Below are 12696 nucleotides of genomic sequence, written 5' to 3'. Positions count from 1 at the left end.
ATGCATTTTATGGGTCCCATCATCAGACAAGTTCTCTTCAAATCGTGGTGAGTCTATTTACATTTTTTAGGATATGGGATGTTATAGCTTGCTATGTTCAATTCAGAGCGGTGTTTGAGTCCTTGGTCATCGGTAATGGGTGGTCATATTTTTCTTTAAAAGTTGTTTTTCTTTTCTTGAAAAACATTATGAATTTTAATGGTGTAGAAGCAACTTGCCTAAACATGGGAAATGCTCACGTCTATCAACATATTCTCACTTTACAGAACATGACAGGCGGACCATTTTTTTATTATTATTATTGTTACAGCTTTAGAAGTCAAATTGTCGGGACCGGAAACACACATTATTTATCCACCAACTTTCCATGTTGTAACTGTAGAGTCCTTTGTACTTGAAAGATAAAGTTCAAGGGCAGATTTCAGTGTGGCAGAATGCCTGTTTCCTCTGGCATGTTTTAAACTTTTAATTGAAAGGTCGAGTTGGTTACGGAAAGGCCATGCCTTTGTAGATAGCCGGACTGCCCTCGGTCAACAGATGAATCACTGTTTTGCAGTAAAGGTTCAGTGTCACCACTTCCCCCCGTTTTGGACACCAATATATTGTCTAAGAACTTTTGGCTGTTTTTGAGTTTGCATACTTCTCAGTCTTGGATACAAAAAAATAAGAGAACATATTGTGTAAGTTTTCATTGTGTCATAGTTGTAGGCAAATCTCAGTCAAAGATATAACTGCTAACAACCACAATATTACACCAGCTATCAGTGGTACTTCAGTATGGGTTAAATGGAAGTGAAATTACAGTAGATTTGTGCTTTTGTGACATGCAACATATGAGATTGAGCTGCTATAATTCTGAGTATGCAGGTTTCTCCTCCTCCTGCATGTTCTGTGGGTGAAGTTTTTCTCAACCCCTCTAACACCCTTGGCTTTGGTTAATGAGTAACAGGCTGTCTCTGCAACCCCCTCTCCCCTCTATAAATGCAAGACTCATCCTGAGGCCCCCCAGTCAGGACTCAGAATGGCCACCTCAGGGATTAGGTTCATTGCTGCTGTTCTCTGCATGTCCTTATGTCTCCTCGGCATCACTGCTCTTCTGCCAGGTAACGCAAACAGCAGAGTGTGAGAGTATGATATTTTCTAAAGGTGCTACAGGCAAGATAACTTACCGTTTTTGGCGGCGTCTCCTCTGCAGGTCCTAAATGTGGTTTTCCTCAAGTGAAGAGCCTGCTCGACAGCTCGTTTAGAATCGTTGGAGGAACAGAAGCTTTGCATGGATCCCATCCTTGGCTGGCATGTAATCTTTTAACTGACATAAGTATAGCACCAGACACCCTCATTAACAGCCCCAAGGGTGCATTTACCAGACACGCACTGGCTTCTAATTACAGGCATATTAAGTGGCCGAGATAATACAGAGCAAGCCAGGCAAATAATTTACCTCCAAAAACTGTCTGGTGGTCGATTATGTTGTTTGTTCTTATTTGTTGTATTGTTAGCATTTTCATAGTCTTGTTGTCATATCTTTTTCATTTCTTTTATCACATTCCATGTTCTGAGGATACATAGATTTGTCTATTATGTGGGTGTCATGATGTGTTCTTTGTTCTGGCTTTCAGGTATCTTTAAGGTCTAAGGGCTTGCATTTCTGTGGGGCGTCCATCCTCACGGACCGCTGGCTATTAACAGCTGCCCACTGCCTCTACAGCGTGTCAGAGTAGGTTGATGTCATGTTGATATATACTCATGACACTATCTTTTTGTTTACCACAATGCTGACAGGATGGTGTGGGTGTTGATCTGTGAGGATGTGATGTTGACACGCACTTCCTGTTATTGAATAGCTTCTTTTAAAAGTGTATTACCAGTATGCTTTTTTAACCTAATGGGACCTGAACATCCTGAAGATCTGAACCTGCTGTAACCAACAATTACCTTGTTCGTTTTGTATTCTAATGAGTCTATGATGCTGATTTCAGCGATATTCTTCAAAATGTCAGTGCTGTGATTGGGGAGCATGATCAGAGGGTGGCGGATAGAGGGGAACAGATGTTCAGACTCAAAACCATCAGAATCCATGAAAAGTACCAGCCCATCTCTCCAATGAACTATGACATTGCCCTGTTGGAAGTGGATGGATTAATTCAGTTTGGTATGTTTGCCTAAAAACTAAAGTAGTCAATCATAGTGATGTCCTACTGTTGCAGTATTTACATTTCTTTCAATGGCTTTGCAGACGAACATGTTCAGCCATTGTGCTTACCTCTGCCCAGTGAGAAGTTCCCAGCCAGCACCAGCTGCATCGTTGGCGGATGGGGCCGCATAAGAGAGCGTATGTATGAACATGAAAGCATATCTCCTGGAAGTATTCTGTTTTTGACAATTTAGCCAAATTTCACATTTCATTTCTGTATTAACCCATTTACTCCTAAAATGCCTGCTAAAAACGCCTATAGAATCCTATGGCATTCTAGACTAAATAACCTTATTTCCTGAGGGTTTTCTGAAAACATACTAAAAATTGTCAACGTCTACCAAAATGTAATATCTAAGCCTCTGTAGCACCTACAGTAGAAACATGAAATAAAAAGCATGCTGCGCTACGCAGCATCCAGCGGGAGGGTCAATGTTGCGTTACGCAGAATCCAGCGGGAGGGTCAATGTTGCGCTACGCAGCATCCAGCGGGAGGGTCAATGTTGCGTCATGCAGCATCCAGCGCGAATGGGTTAATGTTCCAAAAATAACCTTCCCGTGTAGGTGGCCGTCTTCCAGCTGTTCTCCGTGAAGTGATGCTTGACCTTGTGGAGCCAGGCCGATGCAGGCAGGCCCTCCGCACACTAAGGCCCAGGCAGCTGCCCCTCACTGTGGTGTGTGCTGGACCAGAGAGAGGAGGTCGTGATGCTTGCCAGGTATAGTAGGGCTTCACTTGTCTCAGATTAAAGCAAAGATGATGGATTTCTTCAACTATTGTGCATGGGAAAGAGGAGAGAGAGACACACCCTTAACAAGAAATCAGAGGTGGAGCACTCAGTGAGAAGCTCAGGGTTTTCTTGCTTAAATGTGTTTTTTTCCCCCTGCTATATTCAGGGAGACTCTGGGAGTCCCTTGATCTGCCCCAGAGAGGACGGGCACTGGGCTGTAGTCGGGGTGACCTCATGGGGTAAAGGGTGTGGACGCAGCTGGGTTGACAACTTGCTCAAGCCCCCAAACAAGAGAGGATCACCTGGAGTGTTTACTGATGTCAAAGTGTTCTTGTCATGGATCAAGAGAATCCTTAAAGGTTTATGCTTTATAAAAAACCTCACAAAACTCACAAAATATTTACTGCTTTATAAAACTAATTTGTTTTAAAAACACACTGTTCAATAAGTCTTGTGTAACATCTTACATTTAATGTCTTTTATTTCTAGAAACACGTGTCAAATCAGTGTCCCCTCCAAGTAAGTGGGCCTTGAATAGGTTTTACAATCAACCTACAGATTCTCGCTTTTGAAAATGAGTGGTTAAATGTCTCTGCTTGCATGTGTTTGCTACAGGGTTGTGTCATGTGATTGATGGGCCTTTGACTGAAAATCAAGGTGTAATTAACAATCCAGATAAGCCTGCCAACAATTATGCAAACAATGAGTGAGTCATTTTCAGCTTTTGTTTATGTTTCTGTTCTAATGTCAGAGAGTACATCATACATTTTTTTTATTAACATACTCTCACCTCTTCCATTCTTAGAATATGTTCATGGTCCATCAGTGTTGCTGCTGGAAGTCACATTCTGCTGGAGTTCTTGGAGTTTGACTTAGAGAATGACACTCTCTGTCACAGTGATCAGGTCACAGTGTTTGGCGGTGCCAACAGGGTCATTGGTGAGGGACTGAATACCAAACTGACGTTAGACATAACCACACCTTTTCCTCTTGGCTCTGACCTATAAACACAATAGACGTGTTAACAGTGGTTTGGAGTGGTTGAAACCAGGGCCTTTGTAGAGCCACTAATTTCCTGTGAATGATGTGCCTTTTTTTCTCTAGGCAAGTTCTGTGGGAGCCATCTCCCCGGGCCTGTGCTGATCACCTCCAGCAGTGCTGCCATACAGTTTGTGTCTGATGCCAGTGGCACAAGAGCTGGCTTTTCCATCCAATACAAAACTGTGGCTGAAGATTTTCAACTTGGTGAGTTCTAGTGCCTTACAGCAAGGGGTTAGGGAGTAGCAATTTAGAAATAGATTTGTTCTGTTGTATTGTACTAACCGTTCTTTTTTCAGTCAATCTCTGTAGTAAGGGCCTAAAAAAGAGCGGTTAGTCCAAAACAACACAACAAATCTATTCTAAATTTTTCTCTGACATTTGCTGCTAAACCGGTTTACTAAGCAAAACAAGGCCGGTTGAGTAACACTGTGGATTAACCAGAAAAAGACCAAAGACCAATTCCAGGAAAGTTCTTTACATTCTCAGGAGAATGCAATATGTGGACACAGTCTTCAAAATATGACTTTTGAAAACATATCTATCTAGAGTATATTTTATTCTTGAAAATGGGCCATGTGTAAACTATGAGGCAACCAACAAGCCATAATTTGGGCAGATGTACCTGCAGAGATAAATAAAAGACAGTGTTCTTTATCAGGCACACAACAGGGGAGATTGCACTGACAACTGGTTTGGGTTGTCATTGCATCACCCTGCTTGACAGGTTGTGTTTAAGCCTTTGAGCCAAAGAGGAGGACTCCCTGTCCTCCCTGTTTAAATCCTCACCACGCTCAGCGCCCCCCTCCTGTGGTGCTGTCGTCAGGCAGGGCCCGGGCACAGGCACTCTCAGGGGGCACGGATGCCATAGAAACATGGTGAGCAGACCACACACAGAGGCCCTGTGATGGAGTAATGAGAGTCAGGTGGGTGGGGATTGAAGCACACAGCACTTCAGGTGACCCTAGGGCAACGGAAACCAGAGACAGGGACGGCTTCACCCCAGAGACGCGCGCGGTGGGTGCGACGGGTGATGGTGTTGAAGACCAGGCAGGCGCTGCCAGGCGCAGGGGGGGGGGGGGGAACGAGACGCGTTGCATGGCACCACCAATAGGACTCAGTCAGCACGCTAAGCACTCATCCTTTGTTGTTTGGGCCTTGCGCAGCAGGGCCAGGATGTGGCATGGTGGCATTGTTCCAGGCACAGGAGGCCATCCGAAGTCCCCGCTACCCAGAGGCCTACGGTAACAACGCGGACTGCCGCTGGGTCATCCATGCACCCAAGGGACATGTCGTCAAGGTGAGCTTGGTGGCGTCTCCTCCTCTCTCTCTCAACAGAATCATGAATACATGCATGGCTCCTTGAATATGCAGTGAGAGTTGACTCTCAGCTGTGACTCCAGATCGGTTTTCTCAGCTAGAAGGGAAAGTGACTCTTAGTCTTTCACAACAGCACCCAGCATGTTATGACCTGAGTTTTATAATCATGATAAGTGAAATAACTAGATGTACCGCGTAGCGGTACAAAATATGACCGCCGCTCAGTCCTGCACATCCATTCCGCGAAAATAAATCATATTAATGAATTTGTCTCCATCTTCTACTCCATTCCCCACTCTTGAAACTTTTGTGTATGCTTGTTTGAAATGTGTGTTTGCACACATTCCGCACACAAAGTAGCCTACTGGCGCTGCAAAGGTGAATAGATTTGTTTCTGGGCCAAAAAATCTGTAACATTGTTATAAAACCTTTAAAATCTCTAAACAATCACAAGTAGGGCAGTTCATCACAGTCCATCCATTGCAACTGGACTGATGAAAGGTACACCTGTAGGCTACATTGTATTTGGGAAAAGCAGAAGGTAGCAGCATAATGTATTTATTTATTTATTATTAAACAAAACAATCCCTGTCAGTTCCATGCAGTTTTCAACCGCTATCAAGAAGAGAGGTCATGTCATGGATTTTTGTGAATGTTTCTTCTTCTACATATGCATAAGTTTAGTCATCTAGTTCAAATGATATTCAGCTTTATTGTCAATGCACAAATGAAATACCAGTAGTCTAAAACAAAATGCCGTTTTTCCCAGTGGTGCAAATAACTGACATGTCCAAAGGGCCTTCATGAAATGCGTTGCGAGACTGTTCATACACATTTTAACGGGCAAAGTTGAAGAGCTACTCTCCGTTATTGTTTGTGCAAATAATATGCTGATTCATGTTCCCTTGCATTTTGCAACCATGAGGTCAATGGTTAAGCTCAATCTTTTGACGCAATCTTTTGATTTTCACCCAGCCTAGTCCATGGTAGGCGCCCGATAGAAATATTGTTTAATTTTGCGATTGAGATATCCACGCACTGGCGCCCCCCCTGCGACGTGTTCGCCCCCCGGTTTTAGAGCTATTCTAAATGCAAAAATGCATAGAGGGAGTTATGACAAAACCGTGACTGTTAACAAACTATAAGCTATATAAGGTAGGCCCTATGCTAGGCCTATTACACAACACAAATTGTCGCTAGGCTATGCTGGCGACCCAAATAAAATCTCCGTTGGAACCAATGGCTTACACCTTACAGTATCAAGCTGCCACCTCTTGGCGAAAAAGTTAATAGTTTTGCATATCATTAGTAATACATTTCACGTAGCTGTGAATCACGGAAAGGGCGAATGAAGTGGACACTTCTAAACGGAACCCAACCCACTGTACAGTAGCTCAAGGTCTGTGGCTAAAGCAGCCATAATGAAAGCGTTATCATTGTTTGGATACTTCACACACACGTGTTTTTTAATCGCATAGACTACAACTACCAAGCTGGAATCAAAGCACATCGACTCCCCTCTCACACCCTAAACACGCACTTCGAACAAACAAAAAGCGCCTCAGTCTCACGGAATAGCCATAGGCAAAACTGTATCTGACCCTTGTAACGTTGGTACTAAATCATTCATCGCAAAGAATGATTTTTGTAGCACGTGCAACAAATATGTGTAGGTACAGCCCTGCCCTGAATACATCTCAACGTGCGCTCTAAAACATCTGGTTTAAATGGAGATTGTAGATCATCACGGGATCATAGACAGGTTATCTTTCAGGTAGCCTATATATTTTCCATTAAAAAACCATCACGTAGCAAACGTGTTGTGGCTAACTCACTTAGCTCCTGTTAGTAGCCTAGGTTATGGTCATAAGCAAATGAGATGACAGTCGAAAGATACAATTAGTGCTGTTATCGATTTGCTTGGTAGCTTATAAACGCATTTATGGTTTTCTACAAATACATCAATAATCAAATTGGCCTCCATCACTCAACCATGCTAACGGTAACATTATTTTACCTACGTTCTGCTATTGATAGGATTAACGTAGCCTACCTGCAGTAAAAAACAAGCATGTCCGATAAACATTCTCAGATTTATTTCGGCTTCAAGAGGAAATGGGAATTACATGTCATGCAGAAATCATCCTACCCTTAGACGTTCTCTGCGGTAAACTACTGTAGCCTACAGTCTTGTCCTTGTAGGAAGCATAGTGTCTTTCCAACCCATTTAAGATTAACTTCCAACAAAATTACGTCTCACTGCAACGATGCGCCATCTAGTGGACAAACGACTACTTATCGCCAATACTGGAAATGCAGCCATGATGATGATGATGAATATTTATTTTGGCTTTCTTTTAATCCTACTGAATTTGTAATTATGTATCGGCCGTTCTAATACCGATAGTATGTGGGTGCCTGTGTGTGTGTGTGCATGTGTATATGTGTGCACCATAATCTACAGGCCAATGAGTGTAGAGTCACTAAATGTACACATAACTTAATTTTTTAGACCCCCCCATGGATGAAATTCTACGAAACTTGGCATACCCCCAGAGAATGTCAGGTTAATCATACACATAAAATTTGGTGCAGTTCTGAACGTCTTTACTGAAGAGAGGGGCGATTAAAGCAGAATGATATTGCATTTTCATTTTTTACCGGGGGGGTGCAAATCACAAATGAGTGATTATGGGCTAAGTTGATGTGGGCCCTTGAGACCAACATACCATAAAAATGTCTTCATCCTCGGTGCCACGGTTCAGGTAGTTATTGAGGAAAAACTGCATTTTTTGGGTTTCGGGGGGCCCAGCGCGGAGGGGGAGTGGCCCCCGGGGACCAAACGAAATTTTTCCGTAAAAGTCTAGTGGGGCTACATACCCACCAAATTTCATGTGCCCTGGTGTTTCGGTGCCCCGGGTATCGTTGACCAAAATTTCAGGAAGTAGATGACGGGAAAAAAAAAAAAAAAAAAAAAAACTTTGACAATCCCTATATGACCGCTTCGCTAGCTTCGCTAGCGGCGGTCATAATTATCATAATTATGCACGGTGTGTGATATGAGCTATGTGTACTTGACCTGATGGGAACCAGAGGGTGAGTGGCTGCCTGAATTGATGTCTGAAATGTATTTTTTCAGCTCGACTTCCACGATTTTGACTTGGAGCAGTCGGAGCATTGCCAATATGACTCCCTGAAAATATTGGGAGATATTGATGGAAAACAAGAAATTGGTAAGAGAAAGTGCTCCCTTGGATTGACTGATTAATCACACAATATGTTTGTGTATTTGACTTTTAAAAAGTCAATAATGAGTCAGTTACATGAATAAAGCTGCTAAACTGCCTTGCTTATGGATAGACACACACACGAACCATGGCTAAATATTTGTCTCTGTGATGACACATGCCTTTGAAGCCATGGTGAAAAACTGATATTTCACTGAAAGCCTTTTTTTAACCAGATTATTCTTGCACGCAATATTCAATTCTGTCAACTCTGGCTGTGCTTTAGAATCAAAGCCTAGAGAAGGATAGACAAAGCAAGGCAAGGCCGTTTTATTTGTATAGCGCATTTCTTACACAAGGCAATTCAATCTGCTTTACACAGACAGAAACAAAGAATAGCAAACAGTAAGATCATAAAAGTCATAAAATACATCATTAGAAGTCATAAAAAACAGAGTGCATCTGATTAAGTATGTGCATTTGTGCATGATCTGCGTTGTAGCTTAACACTGCTTCACCGTATTTGGTTCAGACGCAGGGTTTTGACAACAACTGTTTCACCTGAGATCTGACAGGTCTGGTAGGTATGTACTGTAGTGCTGAAACATGTCTGATGGGTCCCAAACCATTCAGCGATTTGTAAACATGCAGCAATACCTTAAAATCAATCCTTTTCATCACTGGAAGCCAGTGCAGGATGTGGTCAGTTGTGCAGTGATGTGGTCAGTTCTTTTGATTTTCGTGAGAACTCGCACTGCTGTATTTTGTGTCACTTCAAGGTGTTTGGTGGTATGATGCATTTTTGAATGCATTTTATCTGTGTCAATACCACCTATTAAATATGAAATATGAAGTATTAAATATTGTCCCAATTGTGTGACAGGTACATGGCTGTGCAACAGGAAGTCCTACAGGCCATGATGAACACGTTACATTTTATTTTTCTCAAAAATGTCACATCGGCTGTTTCTGTTCCTGCATATATTAAAGTCTAAATGGCTGGTTAAATTACAAATCACTTGATTTGATTTGCCTTGTCTTGTCTTTATGCTGATGACTCCTCCATCTGTTTTGTCTTGGTCTAAATCTGCTCCCTCTCCTCTTTAAGTGGTGCTTTGTGGTGGGACTGTACCTCCGCCAGTCCTGAGCTATGACAGCATGATGGTACTCCACCTCATCTCTGACAGCAGCATAACAGCCCATGGATTCCATGCCACACCGACATTCATCAAACTATCAGGTCTTAACATACAAAGCATGCACAAACAACCAAACCTTACACCATCCATCCTCATAGAACAGCTGTCGTTTATTGGGCACTAAGCTATTTATTTCATTTCACCCATTGTATGGCGGCAGTATGAGTAGAATGAGAGTCCCCAAGCAGTGTATATCCAATATTCCTCTCTTTGTTTGTCTCTATCATGGAGACATCTATATTGTGTCTGTGATCTTTACAGTGGTGTCTGTTTACCCATCATAGACCTCCCTATTTGCCAACAGATCTCCAGGAAGTGGGGTCAAGAGAACTGGAGGACGAATCAGATGGCGCCCCAACCCACTCTCGCTACACACAGACAGGTTTGGCCAGTGATTCAAGCTTTGGCATTATTGTCTTTATTTGTTTTGCTAACAAGTTGTTTTACATAGACATCCTTTCCTACAGACCTCTGGCAGAGTATGTGGTATTTACCAGATATGTTTCAAAGATATGAACTCGGGCCATGGTTGTTATGGCCTCATAAACACAAACAGCATTAAAAAAGGGAACTGTGACATTTTCTTCACTGTGTGTGTCCTCACTGGTTTCCTGTGGCTTGTGGTATGCTACTCAGATACCATGCCCACTTATCTTTGTCTTCTTATGGGTTGCCAGGTTTATGTGGAATGCCACACTCTCTTGCTGGCTCAGAGCAGGGAGGACTGGAAGAGGGAGAGGGCACCTCACTGCAGCACTGGCCCTGGGACGCCCGGCTCCATCTGGACACTGAGGTCATCTGTTTGGGTGCCATCATCCAGCCTGACTGGATCCTCACAGCTGCCCACTGTGTCCATGGCCTGTGAGTGTCTCTATACAGTATTCATAAAAAAATATTTGTTTACATTTTATTTGTTGCTTTTTGTTTATAAGATACTTTTATTTGATGTTATTTCAATGCAGGGATGAGGAAATACTTGCTTTGACTGTGGAGACTGGTGACCCAGACAGCCAAGTATGACATACAAATATATGTGTTATGTGTATTTATGTATGTGTTTATGTGTATGTACTGTATATCTACATGCTGAGTGGGTGGGTGTGCATCAGTATATTTGTTCTCATGCATGTATCCACAGTAAATACACTTTTCATCTTAATAACCCATTTTCATTCTCCCCCTGTTATTTTAGAGTCGGAGGGTGAGGAAAGTTCTTGTTCACCCCCAGTATGACTCCTTCTCTCTGGACTCTGATGTAGCTCTCCTGCACCTGGACTCTGACATCGCACTCACTAACCACACACAGCTTGTATGCCTGCCCACCCACCCACAGGAGGGCTCATTCACTCTTGACTGCAAAGTTTCCTTGGAAAACAGACGTGTTGGTAAGCATCCATACTGTAGATGAGCACTGCTGTTTATCACGTAAATTACAGGATGTTTATTGAGAGGAAAAAAACAGTCACCTGCACGGGTCGAAATATGCTATCCCTGGTCTTTGCTGCTAAATATAAACTATTATATTTTCTGCCTATTAGTACAAAGTAAGATGTTATGATATGAAGTTTACATTCCTTTGTAAAGAATGGTGGATGTTTCTGGTGTTTAGCATATTCAACTTGCATTACAATTGCAAGGCCCTTGCAAAAAGAGAACTCGCTGGTATTTTGCTTGTGTGTGGTAATGCCTGGTATCTACACAGGTACTACACAGTACTACACAGAACCGTACAGTCTGTTTTTATGCAGCTTACACCCACATTCATCTGTGGTGGGCTTTAATCGGCAGGCACCCTAAGGAACAACGCTTCCCAGTCGGTAGAGGTGGAACATGCAGCCTGTGAACACTACTATCCTGGCAGGCTGACGGACACAATGCTATGTGCTGAGCACAAAGAGCTGAATCGTTATGGTTCCTGCATGGTAAGAAACTGCTTACAGTCAACTCTAAAGTGTGGCATCACTGAGAATGGCCAAACACCACACACTGACTAGTATCTGTATTTTCTTTCACTTGTGACACAGTTCCCCCTAGTGGGGGAAATATGACACAGCTGATATTTGGCATGATCTGGAATTCTAGCCACACATTCCAAGCAGGAATACCTGACTTGTTATAAGCTACAGTGTGCAAACAGCAGGGCAAACCAGGGAATACCTCTCATGCAGCAAAGAGATTCACAGATGCTTACAGTGAATGAACATAAATTAATTAAAAAAAAAAAAACTGGAATTATGCATTGCAATTCTCTCGGATTCTTTAGGGCCATGGCGGAGCCCCCTTGGTATGCCGAACAAACAACTCCAATTTCTTTGTCCAAGGAGTGGCCAGCTGGAGAGAGGGGTGCGGAAAGTTTCCCAGGCCTGCGGTTTATTCCTCCGTGCTGCCTGTCATGGACTGGATTCTGGAGCAGCTTGATGGTGAGTTACAGCTGGACGACTCCACGAAGCAGCTTGATATAGGCCAGCTCAATGCCTTGCTCTCCTCCAGACTGTTCTTACCCTCCCCAGAGCAGATTTTTAAATATATCTACTGCGAGTGGAATCCAGAGGAAAAGTCAGTCAGCAGAATGCTCTGTAAAATTCCGTAGGCTAACGCAACAATTGGAACTTCTCCACTTTTAAAGTGGGAGGTTTTGGAATTTCACTTTACATCAATTAAGTTTTAATAAAAACGAAAAACCTAAGCTACTTTGCCTAAATTATAATTGATATTCTTTATACAGGTTTATACAGATGACTGTGTAGGCTATATGATTGCTTTTTCCCACTTGCTAAGTTAAACACCTGCATTGCTATGTTATTAAATCTAATGGCAGTATCTTATATTCTGCACAGCGACTTTGGATTCAGCCCTTGAGGAATACCAAGACGAAAAGGATTTTAGGACGGAGTCATCTGGGGACTTTTATTGAATCATGTCAACTGCATGTTATCATCACCACCCACCATACACAGCTTGGTGCTATTAAAACATGATCAGTATTTATG

At 42.7% G+C, this 12696-nt stretch overlaps 1 protein-coding gene across 1 annotated transcript; it reads left to right on the top strand.

The window, feature by feature from the left end:
- Positions 1–1021: 1021 nt before the first annotated feature.
- On the top strand, positions 1022–12694 carry LOC143110000 (ovochymase-2). Its single transcript, XM_076272820.1, has 21 exons — positions 1022–1103; positions 1196–1293; positions 1620–1717; positions 1980–2152; positions 2237–2332; positions 2759–2910; positions 3089–3281; positions 3412–3441; positions 3538–3628; positions 3728–3861; positions 4027–4167; positions 5127–5260; positions 8420–8513; positions 9616–9747; positions 10011–10088; positions 10384–10567; positions 10669–10720; positions 10899–11091; positions 11495–11628; positions 11970–12126; positions 12544–12694. Exons 1-21 carry the CDS (start codon positions 1022–1024, stop codon positions 12618–12620), a joined length of 2523 nt encoding a protein of 840 aa, XP_076128935.1. The 3' UTR covers positions 12621–12694.
- The last annotated feature ends 2 nt before the right edge of the window (positions 12695–12696 follow it).

The sequence above is a fragment of the Alosa pseudoharengus genome, unplaced genomic scaffold (assembly GCF_046254945.1).
Source record: "Alosa pseudoharengus isolate Yale_2024_CS ecotype anadromous, Long Island Sound unplaced genomic scaffold, YU_APseudo_1.1 YU_APseudo_1.1_scf_10, whole genome shotgun sequence".
Taxonomy (NCBI): domain Eukaryota; kingdom Metazoa; phylum Chordata; class Actinopteri; order Clupeiformes; family Clupeidae; genus Alosa; species Alosa pseudoharengus.
Note: the sequence above shows the minus strand (reverse complement) of the source record. Positions and strands in the feature narration are given on the sequence as shown.

What these genes read in the sequence shown, in the direction of transcription:
- LOC143110000 (XM_076272820.1), top strand. Translation starts at nt 1,022, where the DNA reads ATGGCCACCTCAGGGATTAGGTTCATTGCTGCTGTTCTCTGCATGTCC. An exon ending in GGATGGATTAATTCAGTTTG is followed by an intron (nt 2,153 to 2,236) that starts GTATGTTTGCCT and finishes ATGGCTTTGCAG; the next exon opens with ACGAACATGTTCAGCCATTG. An exon ending in CTTGGAAAACAGACGTGTTG is followed by an intron (nt 11,092 to 11,494) that starts GTAAGCATCCAT and finishes TTTAATCGGCAG; the next exon opens with GCACCCTAAGGAACAACGCT.